Genomic DNA, 24,994 nt, shown 5'->3' with positions numbered 1-24,994 from the left:
AATGATGTCTGGAAAGAGGTGCTTAAAGAGCTGGAGGTAAAATAATGAAGGAAATCTCAACAGGGAATGTGGAACGCAAACGGCCGTTACTTTAAATGAGCCTATTCATTTCTTTTATTTGACTCTCTTATGCTCCATGGTCTCTCCTTCGCTCTCAACGCCTTTCTATGTCTCAATTTCTCTCTCAATCTCCAGTTTTGGTCTCTGTAAACAACAAGGCTCGGTCCTGACCGCGCAGCTTAACCTTGTCTCCACACTGATGAGAGCTTTTGTTTGCGGCCATTGACTGGAAATGTAATTAAAAATGCAACTTTGTGCAGAAATAAATCCTCATCCCTGTACGTGAAAGCAAAGTAGGTGCATCTAAATATGACTCCTGCCCCTCGAGCTGCAAACATTCAGCTGAATTTCACATCCTTATCTGACTTGGCTTTGAATATGGAACATTCTGTATGCAAGGTGAGCTTAGCACACCACACCAAAGAGTGATTATCGGCTCTCTTTGAAGCACTTGACGGCTTAGAGCTCCGCGTAAACAATTATCTCTCCACCTTACTTTGGATTGCCTGTCGCAACAAACGCCTTTCCCATCACCTCTACCAGCGTTCTCCTCCAAGTTCCCTCCACATCGCAACTTACTATGACTTACAAGACGAAGGAACGGGTAATGGTGATGCAGCCTGTGTTCACATAAAGATGCTTCTCTGAGCGTGCCTGCCCTTATATTGTCAGTCGTGTGGTTGAGGACTGTGACCTGTCAAGATTCTGCCTCTTGGATTTTGGAGCTGACTTGTCTTTTCCTCGGCTTCACAAACTGAAAAGAGCTGCTCAGTACAAGTACCTCTTGTAACAGGCGCTATATCTGGGTACATCTATAAGGACTTATGTTTCTCAAACTATTCTTCAAAAGCAAGAAGAGAACTTTCTTTGAGCCATGATCACTGCGGTTCTTTCAGTTTGTCTAATTAACCCTTACATTACATTGCATGAGAATTATACAACACTCCTTGCTCTCTTAAAGGCGTGGTCACACCAGAAAATGGCACGGTCTAATTTATTCCTTTAACTTTGCAAAATTTGTTGTCAAAGAGGCTTGGTGGCGTGGGGACTATTCGCAGGGGTAGGTTTAGATGTTTAAAGTAACAATTTGGGTGGTAGCAGATAGCAATATTTTTTTGTTGTTATTCATTCCCGCTTTTGTGCCAGGGAAACAAAGAAGGCTACCGGATATAGAATATCATAATCCCCTCTCTAATATCTGTTTTATATTACGGTGGAAACATCAACAAATTTCTCCTTTAAACAACTGTAGTTATATGTCTTGCCAAAGAGCTACATTTGAACACATCACAAGAAATGTTATTATAATTTACCCTTACCTAATTCTCATTTTCACTTAGCAGCGCATGAACGCATCATAATGTTACACATTGCGACCTCCGTTAGCAGTTAGTTCCAGCCACCGGCTACTTACGTTAGCTAGCTCGCCTCCTGTCAATGTTAGCATGGACTTTGTTTACAATGTAGGATTATTAGGGAAACAATACATTTTTTTTGTGCGGCCGAAAAATCGGTGCATCCCTACTACAAATGCTAACAGGCTAGCATAAGGGCCGGGACACATGCTGCGTCTTTTACCATGAAGGCGAGGTTAGGCGCTGGGTGCTGTTCTTGTGCCTGCTCTATGCCAACTTCAGAGGACGCTGAGGCAGGTTGCGCCTGATGTTGCTAAACAGCCACAACCAAATCCCAAGTTTCGAGCTGATCTTTTTCCAAGCAATTTTTTTTAAGTGTGTATTTAGCTGAAAATATCGTCCATGAGACAGATTGTAAAGCTCTGCGTAGCCCTGCACTAAAATGGTCAACTTCTCCTCCATATTTATCACAAAATGACAAAAATACATAAAAAAGGAGAGATATCAGCTGGCTGTGATTGGTTGTCCTTGTCACATGACATGTTGCTGCTTTTCAGATGTTCAGCTTTGTTTATCTCAGGGTGCAGGCGATGCACTCTGAAAAATAGGTGCTTTGGAACAGCAGTGACGACATCGCTCTTGCTTTTAAACGTGCCGTCCAGATGTCTTTATTGACAATAATCAATTTGATGGTGCAGAAAATGCAGCATGTCTGTGGGCCCTTAGTCAGTCTCAGTAGCTTTCGTAGCTTATTAAAAAATTTTGTTGACTTCTTTCTCACATTTTATTTTCAGGTTTGTACATTTTAATTAGTAATTAAATTCTAACTGTCAGTTAGCAAACTAGTCATCTCAATCGCTAACAGAGCAGTTAGTTCACGCAGTTTATTTGAACTCAGTAATCGTGGCAAATCTATGAAAAGGAAATTAATTTAGTTGTTTCAATCGCAGGTGTGACCAGACCTTTTTAACCTGTTTCTCATTCTTCTCAAACAAAAGAAAAGCGCGCCCAATCTGATCATGGCATCATTCAACCCCTGTCGATCCTCATCCAGTGATTCCAGTGTCTCCACATTGACTATCCTGCACCAACACCACCTGTTTGGGATATATACATTCAGTATGTGTGGTTATACAGTAGGGCTGATGTCTGCAGTTACATGAAATCGCTCTGTAGCTACACTGTGGCAGGTTGTAGGGGAATAGTCTATGAAAGATGGTAGGTTTGGAGAATGCTGCAGCGATGGGGATCGAAGCCCCTTTAATTTGGAACAGGGACAACACTGTGGACCAGTTCTTATGATGGGGAATTTGAGAGGTAGGGTGGGGAAAAACCTTGACTTGGACTACTTGAGGCTACTCTTGAGTCTCCTCTGGGCTTTGATTAGTCGGTGCGGCCTGTGAATCCGCCACGATCTCCTTGGTGTTGACCTCTCCGCCGGCTGGTTCCTCTGTCTTGCATTTGATTGTGGTCTTGTCGCCCTCTTCCTTCTCCTCATCTGTCTCCACCCCGTTTTCGATCACAGCTTCCACTTCCACATCCTCCTTTTCTTTGGTCTTGCTCTGTGTTTCGACAGTCGCAACAATTTCCGTCACTTCCTGGACCTCTCCGTTTTCCAAAGGCTCTCCATTCTGTTTTGATCCCTCTCCATCCAGTGCTATCTTTTCTTTGTCTTCTTCCTCTGTGCCGTTTTCTGCTCCTTTGTCTTCTGTCTCCGCTCCTCCATGGTTCTTTTCAACAGTCTCAATGCTGATTTCAATCCCATCTTCCTCACACCTCACCTCCCTTTCTTTCGATGTCTCACTTTCTCTCGCAGCCTCCACACCTGTTGCGTTCACCCTTTCATCCCTACTCTTGCCTTCCTCTTTCTCCACCTTTTCTCTTTCATCAAGAATCTTGGGATCCTCTGCCTCTTTCTCAGTTTTTGTTTTTTTCTTCTTCTTGTTCTTGGTGGTGTCTTTGATGCAGTTCTTGTTGGACTTGCTTCGGGGCTTGAAGATCAATTTCTGAAACATAGGACGTTTACATGAGCATGTTAGTAGAATGCATTGTAACTCTTCAAATATGCTTTGGGCACAAAGCAGTGCGCACAGACTTAATTAAGAATGGATCACAGTGGATCTAATATTGTACTGGGATAACTAGCTAATTTAAATGAGTCTCATTGATGCCGAGAAGGAAATTGAAGCCATGTTGAGGGGAGTTATTAGTGGCCTCCAGGCCTGCAGTCTGACCAAACAAACAGGCAGAAATTTAATGCAATATGTCCTCAATTACTTGAACAACTTCTGCAGGGTTCAACACACTGCAGGGATATAGGGAACTGAGATAGACTGCAAGAAACGGCCAAGAAAATCTTGTTAACGCTAGCAATTCCCAGAGTCTTAAGGCCTATTAAATTTGTTGTTGTGATGGCAGTTTAAATTCGGGTCACAGAAAGCGTCAACATGGATTCATTCCACTGCGGACAAAGGTTAGCTTTAGAGGTTATTGCCAGTATTCAGGGTCGCTAAGAAAGCATTACCAACCCTGCTTCTCCAAACAACACATTTGTCTGTTGCTGAAGAATTCCTGATATATCAAAAAGAGAGGAGTCGGTTTGCATTTGTCTGGCACTGTGTGTGTTTGGCTACTAAAAACAAAAACAGCTGTGGAATTGGAGGTGGCAAAAGGTGATGTTGGCCTTGGATATATGTTGAGCAGGTGATGGAACGACCGGTGGGAGAAGAAATACAGAGAGGAATGTGAGGTCGCGTACCTTGGATTCCCTCCTCTTTCGGCCCAAGATGGGTCTCTGCAGGAAAACAATCTGTTTGGTGGACAGACTTCCATCACTGAAAGATGAGGACAGAGAGGGAGAATGTTGTCAGTTCAACAAGATATTCTATTTCTTATATCAAACACCTTTACTTTCTGGCACTCTTTATTTAAAGGTTCAGTGTGTAAGATATAGCAGGATTTAGAGACGATTTACAGGATTGCAGATTGCAGCCAGATTAGACTTTTCCTGGTTAGAATTCCCTCAGTTTTCATTGTTCAGAGAGTTTAGACTGGGAGCCGAATTATCCGCAGAGGTGTCTTCCTCTCCAAAACAAATGGATCAGGTGATTATAACCTGTAAATTCACAGAATAAAGCAGATTCATACAAATACAGGTGGCCTTACACATGCTAATGTGTGCTGTAAGGGTGTGCCATATCATCTCGTTTATGATAATACCGGTATAATTTTTCATATCACGAAGAATTCATATTGTGACACTTGAAATATTTTGGTTTGTTGACATATTGACCTCATACTGTTGCCCACAGCAACAGCAAGCATGGCTGAAAGTGAACTCCACGGTGGTTTAAAAAAGAGGAGCAGCTTCAGTAGTGTGGAATAAACTGAAACGGCATCCTGACTGTTTTCACGAACAGCCCCGGACTTCTCAGACTCTTTTAGTGAGTTACCGCTCAGAGGGAACTCATTCAGCGGCTCCTCAATTAGCAGCACAGCGTCTCGCCCTCTCCTCTCTCACTGTGCGCACACAGGAGTTGGTGTCATCAATTCGGTGCTTGTCACAGATGGGTTTCTGACTACAGTGGCTGCCGCAAAAACACAAACCGCTATGTCTAGAGCCAGTGTTTGGGTTGTCTGTGGTTCCTGTAGAAACATGGCGTGAACGTGGAGAGATATAAACGGCTCATTCTAAGGTAACTACTCACTGGACCTTTTAAGAAACGATTCAACATAAAATGAGAAGAAGAGATGGAAATAAGCTTTTCCCACTCGCTTTTCTACATTTAAACATTTAGAAACAATGTTACAAACAGTGACAGATTCTCCATAATTTATTAAAGTCCTTGCTTGAAAAATTGCTGCAGAACTCCAAGATAAATATGTATGATTCATTTGAGCTGGGATACACAGATTGATCCACACTCTCTCTGACCTTCCATCACGATAGTCAAATGATAGCTGGCCACCGCTCATGCTTCACACTCTTATCTGACAGTTTAAAGATATGGCCTCACATTTGTGGCCCATCCTCTTCACTGCTGACATTTTTCAGTGTCATTTCCTCCCTTATGTTTGAGTCTTGCAAGGAAACAGATACTTCACATGCAGGAAGGTAGATTTTGATTCCGTGTGCAACTTGTGAACATCTTTAACTTCTCAGAGCATGTATTTTTATTTTCTTCCTCAATTCCCCAGAAATAATCCTCCATCCCATGCACATGTCACAGTCCTGTGTTCTGAGAAGGATAATCTGCACAAGTACTTGCGCTGACAGATTAATCGTGGCAGGAAATGCAGATTCATTTCTGAGTGGGCTTCCTGTCTCTCACGCTCGCTCTCACTCTTTCGCCTGCTCGTCTTTGTCATTCACAGCCCTTTTTATAGTCCAGTGTTTTCTTTCCAACTAGCTGCCCGCTCAGTTTTACCTCTCCGCTTTTATCTCTAGTGGCAGCCACATTTTTGACAGTTTTATTGTTTGTTTCTGCTTTATTCCTTCTATTTATCTTTTGCTGTTATTGGACATGGCTTAAAAGGAGATATGTTGTTCTGTATTGCTATCTGACACAAGTCCAATATCACATGCACACGTGTGCACACACGCACACACATAGGTTAGGTGCTGTCTAAAGTTAAGCTGCCAGCTCAACCTTGCACATGAGGAAAGATGGCAGGTTTATAATCGCTGCACAACCCTAAAAGCCTGCTACAAATCTTGCCTTTCTCAACATCAAATGAACTTGAGGCTCCTCCAGCAGAAGGCTTACTATCTAAACCATCCAAAGCCCACCACAACTTCTTTTTTCCATTACCTTCTTCCTTCCACCATTTATTCATAAGCTATTTTCAAGGCTGTCAAGAATGCTGGACAGCTTCCTGGCGAATCAAAGCTGAAAACTAGCCGGAGTTCCCAGCAAAAGCCCCACCCCATTAAGCCTGAGAGGAGTGGATGGCTTAGAAAATTACAGGCCTTTACTGAACCTACTCTGGGCTGTCAGTGTCAGCTGCACTATTATAACTTGAAGCCACATAGAACAGCAATGACCTGTGTCTATTTGTGGGTGAATGTACCTGTTGGAGGCTTCATCTTTAGGGAAAAAGCCTACTGTACACCACTGCTGCAAACTGCCGTTGGAAATAAAACGCTGACAAATCAAATGTGGCACTCAAAAATGCAAATCTCTATAATGTATATCTTGATCACTATTTAGTCCCCATCAAGTTTAGATACCTGCAATAATTAACTAATTCATCTGAACCTTCGTGTTTAGTTGTTGTTTGTTCACTTGTTCCATAGTTGATGTAGAGAAATTCACATTTACTGTAGTTAATGGCTCTAAAATGTAATTACCATCTACATTAATTGAATGCGCCGAGCAGGAATGCATGCTCTGAGACAACTACATGAATTAATGTTGTGTGGAGAAGCTGCTGAGCACCAGTTAGCATTAATTTCAGATGCGGCTGAGATCACTGACACTTATCCGACCCCTCCAGATGAAGTGCAGTCTGCAAACCCCTAAGACTACAAAAAAGGGTGTATTTGCAAATTTGCTATTTAAAAATGAAGGAGTCAACAGCACAAAAACAAGTGTAATGAGTATTGCTAATCTGAAATAGATCATCAACCATTACTTTGGCGCGCAAAATGTTTTCAAGGCAGGGAGAGAAATGAGCTCCGTCTTGTACTGTATCTAGGCCGACTCTGATTAATTAGCCATGTTGTGCTGTTGTGTTGTGGCATTTTGAGGGAGAGGAGAGAGGGAGGGAAGGTAGGGAAAAAAACAAAGGATGAAAATAAAGAGGTAATTAATCAGCTATGCTGTGAAAGAGCAGTAAACATGACCAGCTGAGGTGGGGGCAGAGCAAACAATCGGTCAGTGCACTGATGGATATACTGGGTGTGCACTTCATCAGTTTGACACGATGTTATATTAAAGAATAGCTTCACATTTTTCAAGTCTGTCTTAAAACAATGCTTATATGCCTGTATATACATTCAAATAGCTGTTGGTCCCTGTAATCATTTCTCTTGTCCAAACAGGCGGCAAAGAAATTCCTTGCTAAAGCGATTTCATTGTAGGTGATTGGGGACAAATCCACCGTCCTTTTGTGCAAGAATGTACGTGAAGCCGACAAATTAGGCAGGGGTTCTCCAAAGTTACGGTCTTTTAAGTATGAAATTCCTTCTTTACTTTTCCAGACAATGTCCTGCGAAGAGGCAGGAAGTGGGAATTTGGCACTGAAATGACTGATCCAGCCGAACTGAAGTCATTTTTGCACAGATCAAGGATTGTGGATGTTGTGTCCCATCACACACTAGGAGTCTTAAAGGTTTTTTTTCAGAACCCCTAAGCTGACAGAGAGATGGAGCAGGGACCCCCTATATATATATATAGTATAAAACTGAGTTGCAGTGACATGCAAGGCGGCCTAAAGTGCCATGTATAAACATAACCAGTTGTGTTTGCTTCCTGCAGTTTGCTTGAGGTGTCCTGTCAACGGTTTAAAAGACATCTGTTTCATAATTGTGGTTATAGGGGAAAATGCTTTTTGGGCCCCAGAGCATTTTTGTCGCAATACCGTGAGTGCCCACTGGGATAAAACTGGTAGCAAGACTGAGCAGCATTCCTGGCGGCCTGGAACCAGGGTGATGTTAACTTCTGTGTTGGCCTACAAAAAGAAAAAAGTCATCCTTGCAGCGCTTTATAGCAGCTGCACTTCAGCTGACATTGTTACATCCACCATTTTGTCAGATGGTCACAGGACCAAGCAAATACTAACAGGCATGTTTCATCTATGACTGCCCAGGGTGTACCCTGCCTCTCGCCCAATGTCAGCTGAGATAGGCTCAGGATAAGAAGTCACGGAAGATGGATGAATGTTTTATCTACTCTCAAAATGTCCTTGCTGGAGCATTATCTGTGGATAAAGTCATACTGTTGATGGAGCTGAATTAAGTTTTTCTGCAATCAGTTTAGGCGACTGCTAACCAAGCTAGCCATTAGCTGTCTGAGGCTAACGTGTTGCCAATATAATATTCTCACTAACTGTTAAATATCTTTTGGGCTAACTTACGAATTTTGCTTTTTACTTTTACTTTGTGATCTCAATGTCTATGTTTACTAGGCTAATTAGATGTTGCGCTTTATATGGTGATACTTTGTTTCTTCCTGACATGAGCGACAATGCCACTAATTTGACAGCTAGTCTATACTTTAGTGAATCGAATTTCAATACCATTCTCAAAGTTTCACATTTGCTTCAAGCAAATATATATTTATTAACATACTAGTAAGAAATATACTTGAAATGGTACTTTGCCAATTTTCAGTCAGCTTTGTATCAATGTGGGTAGTATGTGTAAATGAACAATGGTGAACTTCCCTCAATCTAACCAGTGCCTAGATATCCATCCTTACGTCCCAGCGAAACTCCACCGGTTTTGCTGGCTCTTGGTTTGTTGCTCGAACTACAGGCTGTACTTCTGTATTTTCATATTGCCCGCCACCCATGCCGCCATCGAGGACACAAAGAGTACAGAAGCAGATCAAGAGACAGACCTGCCCCTCTCTTTTGCTCTCTCAAACTCAGACAGAAATCCGATCAAACGGTAAAACTAGGCAGCGCATATGGAATATATATCAAGATTATGTTACTATTCTATTTACTCTATATACTCTATTTCTTGCCTTAAAAGGTTTTTAGAAACATATTTTAGTGCCATGTTTAGCTGTAATAGTGAGAGTTTGTGAACAGGAAGAGGGTGCCATACTGTTTCCTGTTTCCCAAAAACTGAGATCAAACTACAATCTTGTTGCCTTTTTCTCGCCTTTTCAGAAACATGTTTAAGTGTTCTGTTTAACTGTAATATGAGATCATTTCTTGCCAGCGGCTGCCATCGTTTCAAACGGACATGTTTGCATAACGTCACCCACCAGGGGGAGCGTTTTTTGGTCTGGTGTGGTGCAGTGCATTCTGGTAGTTGTAGGTTTTCTACCTCATGAGCATAAGTGACCCTTTTCTCTTTTTTTCTCTGGTTCTGTAGCTCCAATTTTAAACATCTTTGCATCTTTCTACTGCGGAGACATCCTAGTTTAATTAAAAATGCAATCTTTTTTGGCAGTGAAATACTTCTTTAGTTACAATATTAGTGTTCAAAATGATTTGACTGATTTTAAAGCTAAAAACAGCTCTGTTAGATGGTGAGGGTCTTTGACTATACTGTTTTTTTATTCAGTATGAGTGGTTTCAAACACTGGTTTGAAGAAATTCGACCAGGGTTGGAAATTAGCGCCAGCCACTAGTGAAATGCTGGTAAAATATGCAAGTGGCTTCTAGATTTTCTTCACTCACCAGCCAGAAAAACAATGGTAATCTATTGAGTGGCTTTTGGAATCCACTACCCACAGTGGTAGGTGGACAAAAAAACCAACCGTGGACTCAACCATGGTGGAGTGACGTATTTGACTGGTATGGTACATTATCAGCATGTTCAAGAACAAATTGTGTCTTTAAGTGAAGCTCATTCAGGGTGCCTGGAGAACATGCGAGGCCTTTGACCATAAGCGGATGTACACTCATACAGCAGCCATGAGTGATGAGTCAGCACAGGCTTAGCGGAGGAACCGTTACATTTAAGTGAAGAGATTTTCCACCAACAGTCAGAGCTGCTGCTTTTAAATGTTCACAGCTGCTGCTGCTTGGCTCGAAGCTCAGCCTAAATTGGCTCAGATTTAGGTCAGTCTTTTTTCTAAAAGCTGTCATATTTCCTTGAACAATAACTTGAAAAGATAAGGTGTGCGTGTTGTGACTCATACAGTTTTCACAGAGATACTGTGGCATATACAGTCAGTGGTGCCTGCTACCAGTTTATAATATCTTTGGATTTTAAGTTGTACAATAGCTTTCCACACAAAGCCGAGTTTTCAGCTTCACATTTCATAAGAAACACTTTGTAGTTCTTGTGTGAACTTCAGAGCTGCCTCCTCACAACAGAACTAAAAGATGGCAGTAGTGAACTCATATTTAGTCACATAACTTTCAGTAAAGAAACTCCCCCCAAAAAAACAACGTATGCACATTCTATATAAACAATGCAGTGACACAGAGCTGTTACTTCAGGTATAAAAAGCCACTTCATTGTTGTGTTGTGAAAACTCCCAAATGTCAACTTTTTCTATGAGCTAAGAAAAAGCGTCTTGTTTCAAGCATGGTGACAGTGCACTTAATCCTCCACCGGATAATCCAGTGTGTTTTTAAATGATTTAGGAGCACTGCTGTAATATAAATTATCAAGCACTATACTTACAAACCTGTTCTTAATTCACACTTGTCAAATACTAATGCTTGGTAAGTGGCCTGTCAGATGCTGAAACATTGAGACACCATTTAGCAGAGCAGTTTTTGACACCCCGAGCAATTGCCCTCGTATAAAGATAAAAAAGGTCTGCGTATAGTGGGAGCTTTCACCTGGGAGACCGCTGTTTGTTACCCCTGTGAAACGAAAAGTCAACAGAGTTAGTTTAACAGCAGCGTGTGCAAGTATGTGCAGCACACTGGTGATGTATGTCACATGACATACGTATGTTACTTATGTCACGTGATGTTTCTTTCTAGACCTAATCCTGTGAGTTTGTTGCCTAAAGCTAACCATATAACTTACTATTTTTTTGCCAAAACCCATGGAAGTTAGGGGTGTAAATCACGAGCTTCATCACGATACAATATTATATCGATTTGTTTGGATGACGATACGATGTTTGGCGATATCACAAAGTCTGTCACGATACGATTTTGATTCGATTCAATTCAGGAGCCTGCGATCGATATGACACAATATCATATGCCCATCTAACACAATCATTTACATCAACTCACAAAAACAACTAGAATATGATTTGACCAATTTATTTCTGAGCTCTGTTTGTTGTTTGAGCGGAGGCGCACTTGCCCAGAAATGGTGACACAGACGTGCTATGTGAATTTCAAAATAAATGTGTATCTTTAAGATGACGATATGGATCGATGTTTTCATTTTGCATCGATATAATCGGATCGTTAATCAATGAATCGATGTGGATCAATGTATTGTTACACCCCTAAAGGAAATTAACCTTATTTTTATTTTTTTTCCACCTTCATTGTACGTTTATTTTGAAAAGAGACTGACTGCATTTACCAAGCAGAAATTGTACATTTCTTTTGAAAACAGAAGCTTAATTTGAAAGGACACAATGCATGTAACGATCATAAATTGACACGCTGTCCCTGAGCACAGAAGGGAGCCCCTCTGTGCGGAGATGTTCTCCCCGTGTCAGCTTGGGCTTCCTCCCACAGTCCAAAGTCATGCAGGTTAACTGGTGACTCTAAATTGTCCGTAGGTGTGAATGTGAGTGTGAATGGTTGTCTGTCTCTGTGTGTCAGCCCTGTGATAGTCTGGCGACCTGTCCAGGGTGTACCCTGCCTCTCACCCAATGTCAGCTGGGATAGGCTCCAGCCCCCCGCGATCCCTAACAGGATAAGCAGTTATGGCAAATGAATGAATGATGTCACTGAGCATCCAAATCTGATACTGGAGGGGTACGTAGAATGTCATACTTTGACGTGTAGGTCCACTGACCAAGCGTCAGTGTTTGACAAGCTGGGAGTGAGAATGTGTTGCGCTGTGGATAAGTAAATCCTTGATGTACTTGTACTTTACTTTAGGGCTATTTCATTGTAAAACCTGACAGGTTGATCACACTTAACATCCAGGAAATCGACTGCCTTCATAAAGATAAGTAAATTTAACTTATAGTCTTATCTTGTATTTACTTTATATCTTTATTAAAGCTCTGATTCTCCTCCCAAGCTCAGCTGCGCTCGACCCAACTAGAGCCAGGCTGTAATTTCTCATTATTCCCAGGGGCTGAAATCGGGTCAGATTCTCAACAATTTACTGGTGTTTTATTTATCTATTTTTTGGGTAAAACTGGCAGTTCATGTGTGTAAATGGCAGTAGATTTAATGTGTTGAATCAAGAGAGAAAGAGAAAGAAAAAGGAGGGAATATGGAGCAATGGAGTGGAGAACTTGCGGAGAGATGTGCAAGAGACTGACGGAAAATGACAGAAAGAGAAAGATGGGGGTCTACAGTGTTTGCTTCTGCCTCCCCAGCAGTGGGAGAGATAGGGGAGATGTGCGTATAATGCAGTGAACAGCGGTGATCATCTGCGCGCCGAATTGCTATGGACCACCATGCGCACTAGATGCACAGAGGGGTGCAGCCTACTCTGCCGAACCTGTCGCGCAGAAGAGAACAGACTATTGAAATAAAGAACAGAAGAAGGAGAGTCAGCTCTTAGCTTGCAATAAATGTTTTAATATTAAAATAATATGTAAAATGTAGTGTAATATATTTTTTACAGTAGAAATTCAGGTTTTCAATTGAACGCAGGCCCAAAACTGCTGCTGTGGGTCAGGCTCGGGTCAGGCTTGGATAGAAACTGCGGGTTCATGAAGGGTCTGGCCTGATTTTTTGGGCCTGATTAGAGCTCTAACCTATGTAAAGTAAACTTAATATGCACATTATATAACATAAACATAAGTTAAGACTAATAGTTACATTTACCTACCTGTTTCAAAGCAATAGTTAAGATCAATTTGTCAGATTTTACAGTGCATCTCTCACTGTATTCTAGAGTAAATGAGTTACAAACATATAATACAAAGTACATTTGTACATAAGTTCACCACCTGGGACATACTGTAGGAGGCACATTAATCATCAGTGGTGCAGCTCATTATTTTTAGAAGTCACATGATTAGTTAAATAAAGATCACCTGTGTGTTGTGAATGCTTTATTTGAGCTCATTGGTAAGCAGTAACTCAACAGCATGCAGTTGCTGTTGATGCAGTTCCTTCTGCTCGCCAACAGGGGTCGTAAGAGGTCACAGATTACCTAATGTCCCTTTAATAGTCAGATGAGGGTCATTACCTGTTCGTCTTGATTACAGGAGTTGGCAGCACACAGGTGAGCCTCCATCCATACGTGGCCAGGGACTGTAGCAGAGGAATATAATCTGCCTTCACCTGCAGACCCTGTGGAGAAAACAACATGTCCATGACAACCTGCAATCAACTCACACAGCCTAAAATCTGCATATAATCCCTTTCTTTCTCCACTTACACATCACGTAGCCTACACAGCACAATGGACAGTATGTATGCATGTTATGTATCAGAGCGCATTCACTGCTCTGATTACAGCTGTGAGGCATCAAGGCATGGGATGCAATCAAGCACTGTTCGCATCACTTCAGATCTCAGTTAAAAAATACCCTCCCTCTCTTATATGATGGCTTTAACATGATGAATGTGTGCTGTGTGAGAGGTGGTTTTCTAAAGCAATGTACACAGAAAAGAATAAAAACTGAGACATAAATCAGCTGCAGCAGAAGCTCCCTGGTTGCCATAAGTCAACATGGCAACCATCTCTATTCATGACAAGCATTTGTCAGCGCAGTAAGTCCTTGAGCAAATAGACTGCTCATGTGAAACTGCTCACTTTGTAAACATTTTACTGCTGTTTGTGCTATTAAAATACCATCATTGTCTCAATGACAGATTTAAGTCCAGAATGGACGAAACGCAAACATTTACATGCGTATTTCGACTTGGGGACAAGGAGCCTGTTGGTGATTCAAACTGAAATACACACAGATTACTCAGTGTACTTTCAAAACACACACACACTCCGTTCTCAGAGGAAGTGTATGTGTGGTTTGGCACCCTTGTCATGTTAGGCACCTGCCGTAACTGAAAAACCGCAACGCGTGTCAGTCAGATCGCTTGTACCAGCAACAACGTATGCATTCACACGCACACACACACACACACACACACACACACAGCTGCTAATCATTAAGTGACTTCAAGGGACAACTCCATATTCTTCAAAAGGACTGTGAAGTTAAATCAAACTATAACTATAGAATTATAGCTCATAGAATTAACCTAATTTATTGATTAAAGTTTATGTAATTACTGTTAATAAAGTTGATGTATTTCAAATATGTTGCATATACCATCGTATCCTCAACCAGTGGTTTGTATCTTTCAAATTAGCGCCCCTACCGGTTAGGTTAGGTTTAGAAAATATTTGTTCTGGTGCAGTGGTTAGCATTGCAAGAGGGTTCTTGGTTCAAACCCAGGGTGGGGGAGCCCTTCTGTGCAGAGTTTGCATGTTCTCCCTGTGTCAGTGTGGGTTCTCTCCAGGTACTCCAGCTTCCTCCCACAGTCCAAAGACTTGCACATGTCCGTAGGTGTGAATGTGAGTGTTAATGGTTGTCTGTCTCTATGTGTCAGCCCTGTGATAGTCTGGTGACCTGTCCAGGGTGTACCCGCCCTTGCCCAATGACGGCTGAGATATATGAGGTTTAGGAAAGAAAAATACGTAGATTAGGTTTAGGAAAGGAAAGACAGTTGGGCAGAGTCACATTTCGTACTTAACCTAATGTAGGGTTAGGTTTACGTGTAGCCCAACCCAGCTCCTGGGACCTGGGTTGGGAGCCAGAGGGCTACCAGTTCAAGTCGCTGTCCGGACCAAATATGGAGTGTGGACTGGTAGCTGGAGAGATGCCAGTTCCCCTCCTGGGCACCATCATGGTGCCCTTAAGCAAGGCACCAGACCCCCAACTACTAGGGTTGCCTGACCAAGGCAGGTGGTTAGGTGTCGTCACATTATGCACTTTACCTTAAGTTGCATACTTTTTTTTTTAAGATTATTTTTTGGGCATTTTGCCTTTATTGGACAGGACAGATTTACAGTGTTGGAGGAGACAGAGGGGTGTGGGGGTGACATGCAGCAAGGGTTTGCAGGTTGGAAGCTAACCCACGTCCGCTGTGGCAAGGACATTGTCTTTGTACATAGGGCACCTCCTCTATCAGATGAGCTTGTTGGCACCTCACATTAAGTCACATACTTTGTTTAAAGTTAAAGTTATGTAGGTTAGTTTTAAGGAAAGAAACATGGTTGGGTGTCGACAAGCTACATACATAATGTGAGGTTATGTACTAACACAGTGGTTCCCAATTGGTCCAGCCACGGGGTCCAGATGTCTCCTTACTTATCATTTCAAGGTCCACACACTTGAATATATTAAGTGTCATTCTTGTGTTTGGCCACATCGTCGAGCTAGTTTTCTGTGTCTGTCAAATAGTTGTCCATTAGTCACTCACTCTACAGCAGGAAACAGCACTTTAAAATAAAAGCTCTGTGCTGGAAATTTACTGTACTGAGAAATAAAGTGTGTTATATACAAACTTGACACGTTTGCAAATCAATTGCGGTCCATTCAGAGTGGACCCACGACCCCCTTTTGGACTGCGGCCCACCAGTTGGGAACCACTGTACTAACCTACTAATGTAATGTGATGACATGACATCGCACAAAGTTATTTATTTCACACCATAACTCAAGGTTTACTGGGATTCACGCGTGTTAGGGTTAGACTTAAGACTTAAGACTTTTGCTCTTTTGTACTACTTCCCTCTTTACTCTTGTCAGCGTGTCAGTCACGTAAATGCAACCTTCACCATCACGCAAGATTTGATTTAATTACATTATAGGTACTTTTTTGGTTTATGTCAATATTACTTGACTCAATTCAATGGAAATTTTATATGTTATTGAAACAAGTAACCCTGACAATAGACCAAATAATTATTTGAGTGCAAAAGTAAAATAAAAATGTCATTATTTGGGTCGTTACCTTTTTTATATAAACTCCAGACCGTTACACCCGGCAGTGCGGTACGAGTATCGCTATGAGTCAGGAAGGCGGTGAACATGAACACAGAACTTCACAGAGTCTATTCATAGTACACTGATCAACTGTACAAGAACAGAGACTTGAGAATACATCACACCTACACACGCTACATTAGCCTTCACTGCACTGTGAACTGTGAAAATCTTGTCTAATTAAAGCTGCACCAGGCGAGGTTTTCATGCAGATGTACTGTACACTCGCCTTCATCAGCCTCTACCGCCGACAGGCTGCCTTGGGAAAGTGTCCTTTTTGTCCCTGAAGGAGCCACACCACGGACTCATGAAAATCTAGTGAACTATAAAGGCTTCAGAGAGAAAAATGAAAGCAAAGAGGACCATCACCTCTTGTTTCCTCTCTTTGTAGAAAGGATCACAGATCAGAGGAGCTCTCATTGTGGAGCTAGTTGGTGATCCTGTCTTGTTTTCTACTGTAAGTTATGTTGCTTCAGCGCAAATTTCTTCATGCTCTGGTAACCACAGCACAGAAGTCACAACCTTCTCAAAGATATTTTTCAATAATAATTGTACGTTTACAGTGTTAATGTTCTCAGAATAATACTTTAAAGGGTCAGAAGGGTCAAATCATGTGATATTATGACACATTTGGAGGCAGGAGGTGAACTATTGTGGGAATTGGTGAATCTGTCTCTCTTCCCCAGAATTATGGAGGCTGCACTTGAAATTACAAACTGAAGTTTTGACAGCATTTTGGGTGCAGAAGGCTCATCTCGCTAGCAGCATGGAGAACTATTTGCAGAAAGAGAAAGCTCAAATCCATCAAATGGGTGACGCTTCCAAAGCAGATGAGATAGGATGGATGGTGTGGCATAATCAGTTCTGTTTCTTTAACCTACATGTAAAGGAAAACACAAAAAAAGTAGAACGTCGTAGATTATTGCTAGTGATGCGGCGTAGTGTTAAATACCAACATACAATACAAAACACCAATTCGCTTATCCTGCGTGACTGTGCCGCATGAAACAGACTGGGGAGTCATTTCTAAATCACATGAGATCCCCATTTAATATTAATTCCATGTGAATAGGACTTAAGACTATGTCCACAATACATTCATCAACAGAAACCTTGTTAGGACTTTCACTTCCTCTAGATTGTCAAGGTTGATCGTCTTCTCAGCACGAGCATTGTTTCAGAAACAATCCCCGTCCATACTAACACACCTGGAACCGCATATCAAATGACCTTTCACATACAGTGGGCATGCATGTGCTGATGTATACAGGAAGCAGGTTGCCAAATCTACGGTTGATTGCCTAGTTGGCAGCTGCAGAAAAAACTACTAAGACAAGAGATTTCTTTGCTTGGACTGACGATGAGGTGGGACTTCTACTGAAAGCGACACAACAGTCTTAGGTCCCGATCACACAGAAAGTGTTTTGAAGGTTGCAAAACACGAGGTGCACCGCACTGTCTTTAAAAAAAAAAAAAAATATTGAATGCCACTATTAAAAAATAGAACACTTGCTGCACGTTTTTATTATTGCCAGGCAACCACCCCATCACGTCCTACAACCACAGATCTGTGTGGGTACATGAGACCCAGCAGCTTCGACTAGATGACATTTGTTTCTAGGTATATTTTAGGATGACTCAGGGGCAGTCTGATAACCTGCTGTTTATCATCAGGCCGTATAGCTCTGGGTATCCAGCAACTGCTACCACCAGTTTGTCCTCCATTATTTACCAACTGTAAACTGGTTGTCATGACCACTACAGAAGGCCCACCTCTCAAAACATCCGATTGCACAACTGGCAACAAAGATGACAAAAAAAGAGATGACATGTGGCGCACTTCCACGGTAGTGTGGATGGTTGGCGTAAACATAGCAAAAGTTATGTGAAAATGTATTACCGTGGATGTAGCCTAATACCACCAGTACTGTGTCTGTATCTACAGCCCCTTTTACACTGCCAGATTTTCGGCGCGTGTTGGGCCGCTTTGCTGGCAAGCTGCGAGCGTTTAGACAAACAGGTGATCTGAGGTGCCCAATTTTCCGCCTCGTAGGGTAGACATATCGGCGGAACCTTTTTGGTTTAAAAAGAACAAGGCGCCCTTCCACAACGGGAGGGGCTGTTGAAGACTTGTGGGAGGAGCTGTTGATGACGCCGCATGTGTGACCCACTGGCGGTGGATAAACAGGAAACAGCTGAGAGCAGGAATTAGTGAGCATCTAGTAGCAGGAGGGAAACGCAAACCTGACAGACACTGTAAAGATGAGCAACTGGGGAGACAAGGAATTGTGCGCCTTCCTTGCCCCTTGCAAATGAAGAGGCCATTAACCGTCAGATGACGGGGACGGTGAAGAACGGGCCAACTTATGAGAGAATCTCCGAAGGACTGACTAGCCGCGGCTTCCCTCGGAGTACGTCACTGTTTACATCACACGCTGAGCTACACGTTTTGTTACATGCTCACGCCCCCCATTGCCCCGAAAAAGGCACATTCTGTATAAACTAAAGGAGGTAGGCGGTATTTTGCTGCACTCCCTGATTTTGTTTTTATACTGCCAATACTGAAAGAAGACTGATTGGTCTTTCCTGCAAATTTGTGCAATTCCTATCTAAAAAGGGCTTAAGTGTTTTTTGAGTTGGTACAATAAACATTTGTTTTATCTGTGTACAGTAAAGTATAACTAATTCTGCTTGACTTCATTACAACTGCCACTATTACAACTAATGCTACTACTGCTTCTACATTATTTTTACTGCTCTAATACTGTTGATGCCTCTACTACCGACACTGCTATTGAAAAAGTTCTATTTACTGCTGCTGCAACTACTGCAAACATTATCGTAACTATCACAGCAGCTACTCCAAAACTGTAAGTAGTGTAACTGTATCTACTGCTCTGCCTTGAGCTTAAACTACAACTAATGTTGCTGCTTCTACCATGACAGAAGTACTTTCATTCTCCTATAACCTCTTGTAAATCTGCATCAGGGTCCAGTGGGTGGTCATACAGAGAGAATAAAGAGTGTGAGTATTTCTGAGACAGTGAGAGACTGATCAGCATGCAGCGCTCATTGTCTGCCATGAGACAGACCTCAAGTCAAAACACTTAAACCCACTCCACTGCACAACGCCTCATTTTTCTTCCACAGATTCGTATTGACCAGGATGACAGAACACACACAAACAGACCTAAAGCAGTCACATATCAAGTTGTAGGTTGCAAAGTGCTAATCGTTAGAATACAAGACACTGCTCCAGACATTATTTACACAAGCATTACTCTCTAAGTTCGCACAGGGAGCGGCGCATCTACATTTTTTCGGGGGTTTATGTTGGAACCACTCCCAGAAACAAGCTCTCGTTCAAAGCCTGCCCGGAAAGTAAATTGAGAAATAATTTTTCTGTAATGGCTTGCTGTTCTTTGGAGTAGGTGAGAGTTAATCACAGTCCCCGGAGTCTGGCTCCCCTCTCTCCCTGACTTATTATGCAGGGCCACCTCGCTGCATCAGCACTCTGGCACCAACCTGTGAGCCTAAAAAACAAAGTAATCACTTCGCCATCTTCCTCTCCGATGTTATCTGTGTGACTATAAAGAAGGACCACACGGTAAGAGGAGAGAGGAGCTGTAGTTTAACCGCCTGGGTTAAAGCCACTTTAAATTAAATCCAGGTTTTTCCTGAGATCATCCTGTCACACAGATAAACACATTTGTACCTTGGAGCGGCGCGGTCCAACCACCTTGCTAAAGGGCATCTTCGCAGGAAGAACAGAATATGTCAGGCACTTTCACTATCACAGTTTTCCCAGCTGATGATGGGAGTTAAAATAACAGCTGCTAAGGCAAAGAACCCACATCTAATCTTAATGCTTTTGATGCTAAACCTCTCTATCATTTTCAGAGTGGGTAGGGAGCTTGTTTGGGAGCTTGGACGGAAGACAAAGTTTGTTTTCAGTCCTACGGCAGAGGAGGGTGCAGCAGCAGGTCAGCTGGAGGTTCAGAGTGCAGTCTGTAAGTTAGTTCAACAAAAACACCAGCATATTGTTTTTCTTTAAACGCCCCCCCTCCACCAACTCTGCAAGGTAGACATAACAAACCATAATTTCTGTTTTGCACCAGCTCTGAATATAGCTGTAATTTTGCAGACTACCGGGGTCAACAGCCTTGCAGACACAGTCCAGTAATGATGAAGCAAATACCTTTAAAAAAGGGCATTCAGATGCTGTTCCTGATAGGCTCGCTCAACCTGGAGCGTTGTCACAGCAACAGAAAATTCAGCATTCACTGTGTTTTAAAGCCCTGCAATAACCTTTTCTGAGTACAACTGGTTGTTTCAAAAGCATTCAAAAATAAATACCAATATTTGTGCTGCGTTTTACATATTTTCCCCACTGTTACCTCCGACCATATATTATCTTTGTTTGGATAATATATCAGCTTATGGCCAGAAGTTATCTGGTCATCTGATTTGTGCTTGAGCTTTTAGTTTTCCTTCCCTCCCAAGGACACCAACACACCATCAAGAGACCTTTTCCCTGCGTACAACTATGTTGCTGCAGCAATAATATAGCCAATTAAAGACATCCAAAGTGTATCCAAACTTAAGAGTTTTTACAAGGCATGAGTCTACCTCTGAGTCAAGACTAAGCTCTGTAGCCTGATAACATATGATGGGGTTGTTGGGAAAAGCTCAGCAGTTGTTTCTGCTCCTCCTGTGCTGTCAGTGAGAGCTTTTATCATGTACTTTTGCAGGGGGAAGAAAAATATTAGTATTTGATGATTGAAACTGCTGACTGAGTGGGGGTTCTGAGACAGATCACCAGACAAATCGTCAACTTAGAAACTGTAGTCCTAATTACTTTAATTCATAAAAAGAGTGGGCCCAGAGCCAAATTCTGACAGTGAAGCCCAGAGTTCCTCTCTGCGTCTCTGTTTACTGCTTTGTGAAATTAGCCTGCCAGCTACTTAAGTAAAAACGTGTATATATTTTTTCCAGGTTAACTGAGCTGCCTCTTCTAACCACAACCTACTTTGTAGAACAGAGAAACAAGAGATGAAGACAGGCCAGTTTCTGTGTCATGCGAACCTCAATTTGGACTCAAATCTGCCTCCTTCGACAGTTCACTTTTGCTTATCACTGAAACTCACCCTCCATTAAGAATAAAATGTTTAAGTATACAGTATAGCTATCATCACCACAATGTACTCAAAGTACTTGATTTGCAGAAAAATGGCCAATATTTTTGATTAATTTTTGTTTTTTTGTAAAATGTTGCATACATTCGACCTGTGTGGGCCTCAAACAGTTTTTTAAATGAAACAATCTTAACACTGTTTTAAGGGAAAATCCCTCTCTGGCAGAACTACTACCAACCCACAGGCATTTCAAATGGGACGCCAACTGGACAAAGGGCCTCATTCACCAATATCTTTTAAAGTTTTTTCTTAAATTCGTTTTTAAGAAAAGTCTGTGTCAGATTCATGATGTGTTATTAAATCGTAAAATTGTTTGCATCTGTGTTCTTATAATGATTAATCCCATTGTCTTTGTATATTGAAACTGCTTGCCAGTTGATCCTAATTAACATAGGTAAACCCCCCCAAATCCCCATAAAAGGGGGAAAAAAAACTTCTGAGGTGGAGGTGCTACAGGAAGTGAATGCAAAATGAGCTGTCATATTTAGCAACATCAGCAATAAATAACACAAAAAAAGATGCATGGGATGCCATTGCTTGTTTTATGTGTGCTGTATCCGGAGAATGGTGCACATCTGCCGAAGTAAAACATAAAAATAAAAGGTTTGATCTCAAATCTGAGGCCAAAAAAAAAAAAAAAAAGGAATTGCCAAACACAGAAGAAAGAAGCTAACAATAAGGGGATAGGCTTGTCCTCATCACTGCAAATATACAGTTAGGTCCATAATTATTTGGACAATGATACAGTTGTCGTCATTTTGGCTCTGTACACCACCACAATGGGTTTTAAATGAAACAATGAATACCTGCTTAAAGTGCAGACTCTCAGCTTTCATTTATGGCTTTTTTCAAAAATGTAGTATGAACCGTGTAGGAATGACAACCATTTCTTCACACAGTCCCCCGACTTTAAGGGCTCATAAGTATTTGGACAAACTAACATAATCATCAATTAAACAGTCAGTTTTAATACTTGGTTGCAAATCCTTTACAGTCAATGACTGCCTGAAGTGTTGGACACATAGGCATCATCAGATGCTGGGCTTCTTCCCTGGTGATGCTCTGCCAGCCCTTTACTGCAGCCGTCTGCACTTCCTGCTTGTGTTTTGGGTGTTTTGCCCTCAGTTTTGGCTTCAGCAAGAGAAACGCATGCTCAGTTGGATTCAGGTCAGATGATATGACTTGGCCATTGCAGAACATTCCACTTCTTTGCCTTAAAAATGTCTTTGGTTGCTTTTGCAGTATGCTTCAGGTCATTGTCCATCTGCAATGTGAAGCATCGTCCAATGAGTTTTGAAGCTTTTGGTTGAATCTGAGCAGATAATGTAGCCCCAAACACTTCAGCTTTCATCCTGCTGCTCTTGTCAGCAGTCACATCATCAATAAATACAAGAGAACCAGTTCCACTGGCAGCCATACATGGCCATGACATAACAGTACCTCCACCATGCTTCACTGATGAGGTGGTGTGCTTTGGATCATGAGCAGTTCCTTCCCTTCTTCCTTCTCTTGTCTTCCCATCATTCTGGTAGTTGATCTTTGTTTTATCTGTCCATAGTATGCTGTTCCACAACTGTACAGGCTTTTTAGATGGTTTTTGACAAACTCTAATCTGGCCTTCCATTTTTAAGACTAACCAATGGTTTGCATCTTGTGATAAACCCTCTGTATTTATTCTAGTGAAGTCTTGTCTTGCTTACAAGAGCAGCAGGATGAAAGCTGAAGTGTTTGGGGCACCATTATCTGCTCAGATTCAACTAAATGCTTCAAAACTCATTGGACGATGCTTCACAGTGCAGATGGACATTGACCTGAAGCATATTGCAAAAGCAACCAAAGACATTTTTAAGGCAAAGAAGTGGAATGTTCTGCAATGGTCAAGTCATATCATCTGACCTGAATCCAATTGAGCATGCGTTTCTCTTGCTGAAGCCAAAACTGAGGGCAAAACACCCAAAACACAAGCAGGAAGTGCAGACGGCTGCAGTAAAGGGCTGGCAGAGCATCACCAGGGAAGAAGCCCAGCATCTGATGATGCCTATGTGTCCAACACTTCAGGCAGTCATTGACTGTAAAGGATTTGCAACCAAGTATTAAAACTGACTGTTTAATTGATGATTATATTAGTTTGTCCAAATACTTATGAGCCCTTAAAGTCGGGACTGTGTGAAGAAATGGTTGTAATTCCTACACGGTTCATACTACATTTTTGAAAAAAGCCTTAAATGAAAGCTGAGAGTCTGCACTTTAAGCAGGTATTAATTGTTTCATTTAAAACCCATTGTGGTGGTGTACAGAGCCAAAATGACGACAACTGTATCATTGTCCAAATAATTATGGACCTGACTGTACATACACAACATGACCCTGGAAGATGCGCTCCCTCCTCAGGTGATAATCTGTGACCACTTGTCGCAGCAGTAAATACGCCATTGTGTGAGCAGACAAAGCAGCAACCTCCAGGGCTAAGAAATAAAACCAACATGGAAGCGCCAAAAACTGCAGTTCTTTGAGTGGCCTGGTGGATGTCAGCTTCTTCATGAAAACTGTGTAACTGGGTTACACCGTTAATTTCGTTGACGAATACTTTGATGAAAAACAACCTTTTTTCCATGATGAAAATGAGACTAAGCCAGAAATGTAACTACACGTCACGGTGACACAGACCTCCTGTCTATTTCTGTAAGCTGAAACCATTTCCCTCAGTGGAAACAAAGATTTTATTTACTTTAATTTCACAGATAAGAAACAATAGATAGTGAAGACAATAAAGCCTCCACAAATTAGCATTTTAAGTCTTGTGTGTGATTTATCCTGGCTTCATATGAGTAGGGGAAATCTCTGCTAGTCGCTAGGCTAATTTATACAATATAAAATGCTATACGCTTGTGCTAATAACATTAGCATGTTATATTCATTTGGAAAACGTGTTTAGTATAAGACAGTTGTTTTGTAGGTGAACCTTGTGAGTTGTAATGGAGTCAAATTATGTAACCTCACCTTTGTTAAATGTTGCTGTTGTCCCTGGCTTCATGTGAGTAGAGGAAAAGTCCGCTAGCTGTTAGGCTAATTTATACAGTGTTAAATGCCATAGACTTGTGCTAAAAACATTAGCATGATGTATTTGTGGTGAAATTGTGTCCAGCAAAAGACAAATGCTTTTTCTGTGAATGCTGTGAGTTATAGTGAAGCTGATTTGTGTACTTGTGTTTGAAATTGTCTCTACTAAGCCAAGTTTTATGTGTGTTTTGGATGTATCACACCACCGTACATATATATATGTATATATGTATAAATGCTCACCACGGCCTAGGCCACATGCGTAGGCTACAGCGTAGGGTCTGCCGCACAAATATAAATTCCCCTTAAAATTAAATCTAAATCTAAAATAGCTGTCAAAATGAACACTGGTGGGTTTTAAGGCTTCTTAAGAATAGTTGGTGAATTAGGTCCGTTTTTAAGGACCAAAAAGAACACAAACAAGTCATTCAAATAATCATTATAAGTTTAAATGTAAAATCTTGATCTGAAAAAGGACAATTAGTGGCAGTTTATGAAAGTAAAATTTCCCTCTGAAATCTAGTGGGGTTAAAGTTTA

General features: G+C 41.6%; 1 protein-coding gene across 2 annotated transcripts in view; it reads right to left on the bottom strand.

Annotated features, from left to right (window-relative positions):
• Nucleotides 1-1,554: 1,554 nt before the first annotated feature.
• Nucleotides 1,555-24,994, bottom strand: part of rftn1b (raftlin, lipid raft linker 1b) — a 170,019-nt gene continuing 146,579 nt past the window's right edge. For both annotated transcript variants that reach the window (XM_033640549.2, XM_033640550.2), the window contains exons 8-10: nucleotides 13,393-13,496; nucleotides 4,174-4,249; nucleotides 1,555-3,421 (exon numbers count right to left, since the gene is read on the bottom strand). In XM_033640549.2, coding sequence (XP_033496440.1) covers nucleotides 2,771-3,421; nucleotides 4,174-4,249; nucleotides 13,393-13,496 — 831 coding nt within the window. In that variant the 3' untranslated portion in view covers nucleotides 1,555-2,770. The remainder of the gene's footprint in view (nucleotides 3,422-4,173; nucleotides 4,250-13,392; nucleotides 13,497-24,994) is intronic.

Source organism: Epinephelus lanceolatus, chromosome 10, assembly GCF_041903045.1.
Source record: "Epinephelus lanceolatus isolate andai-2023 chromosome 10, ASM4190304v1, whole genome shotgun sequence".
Lineage (NCBI taxonomy): Eukaryota > Metazoa > Chordata > Actinopteri > Perciformes > Serranidae > Epinephelus > Epinephelus lanceolatus.
Note: the sequence above shows the minus strand (reverse complement) of the source record. Positions and strands in the feature narration are given on the sequence as shown.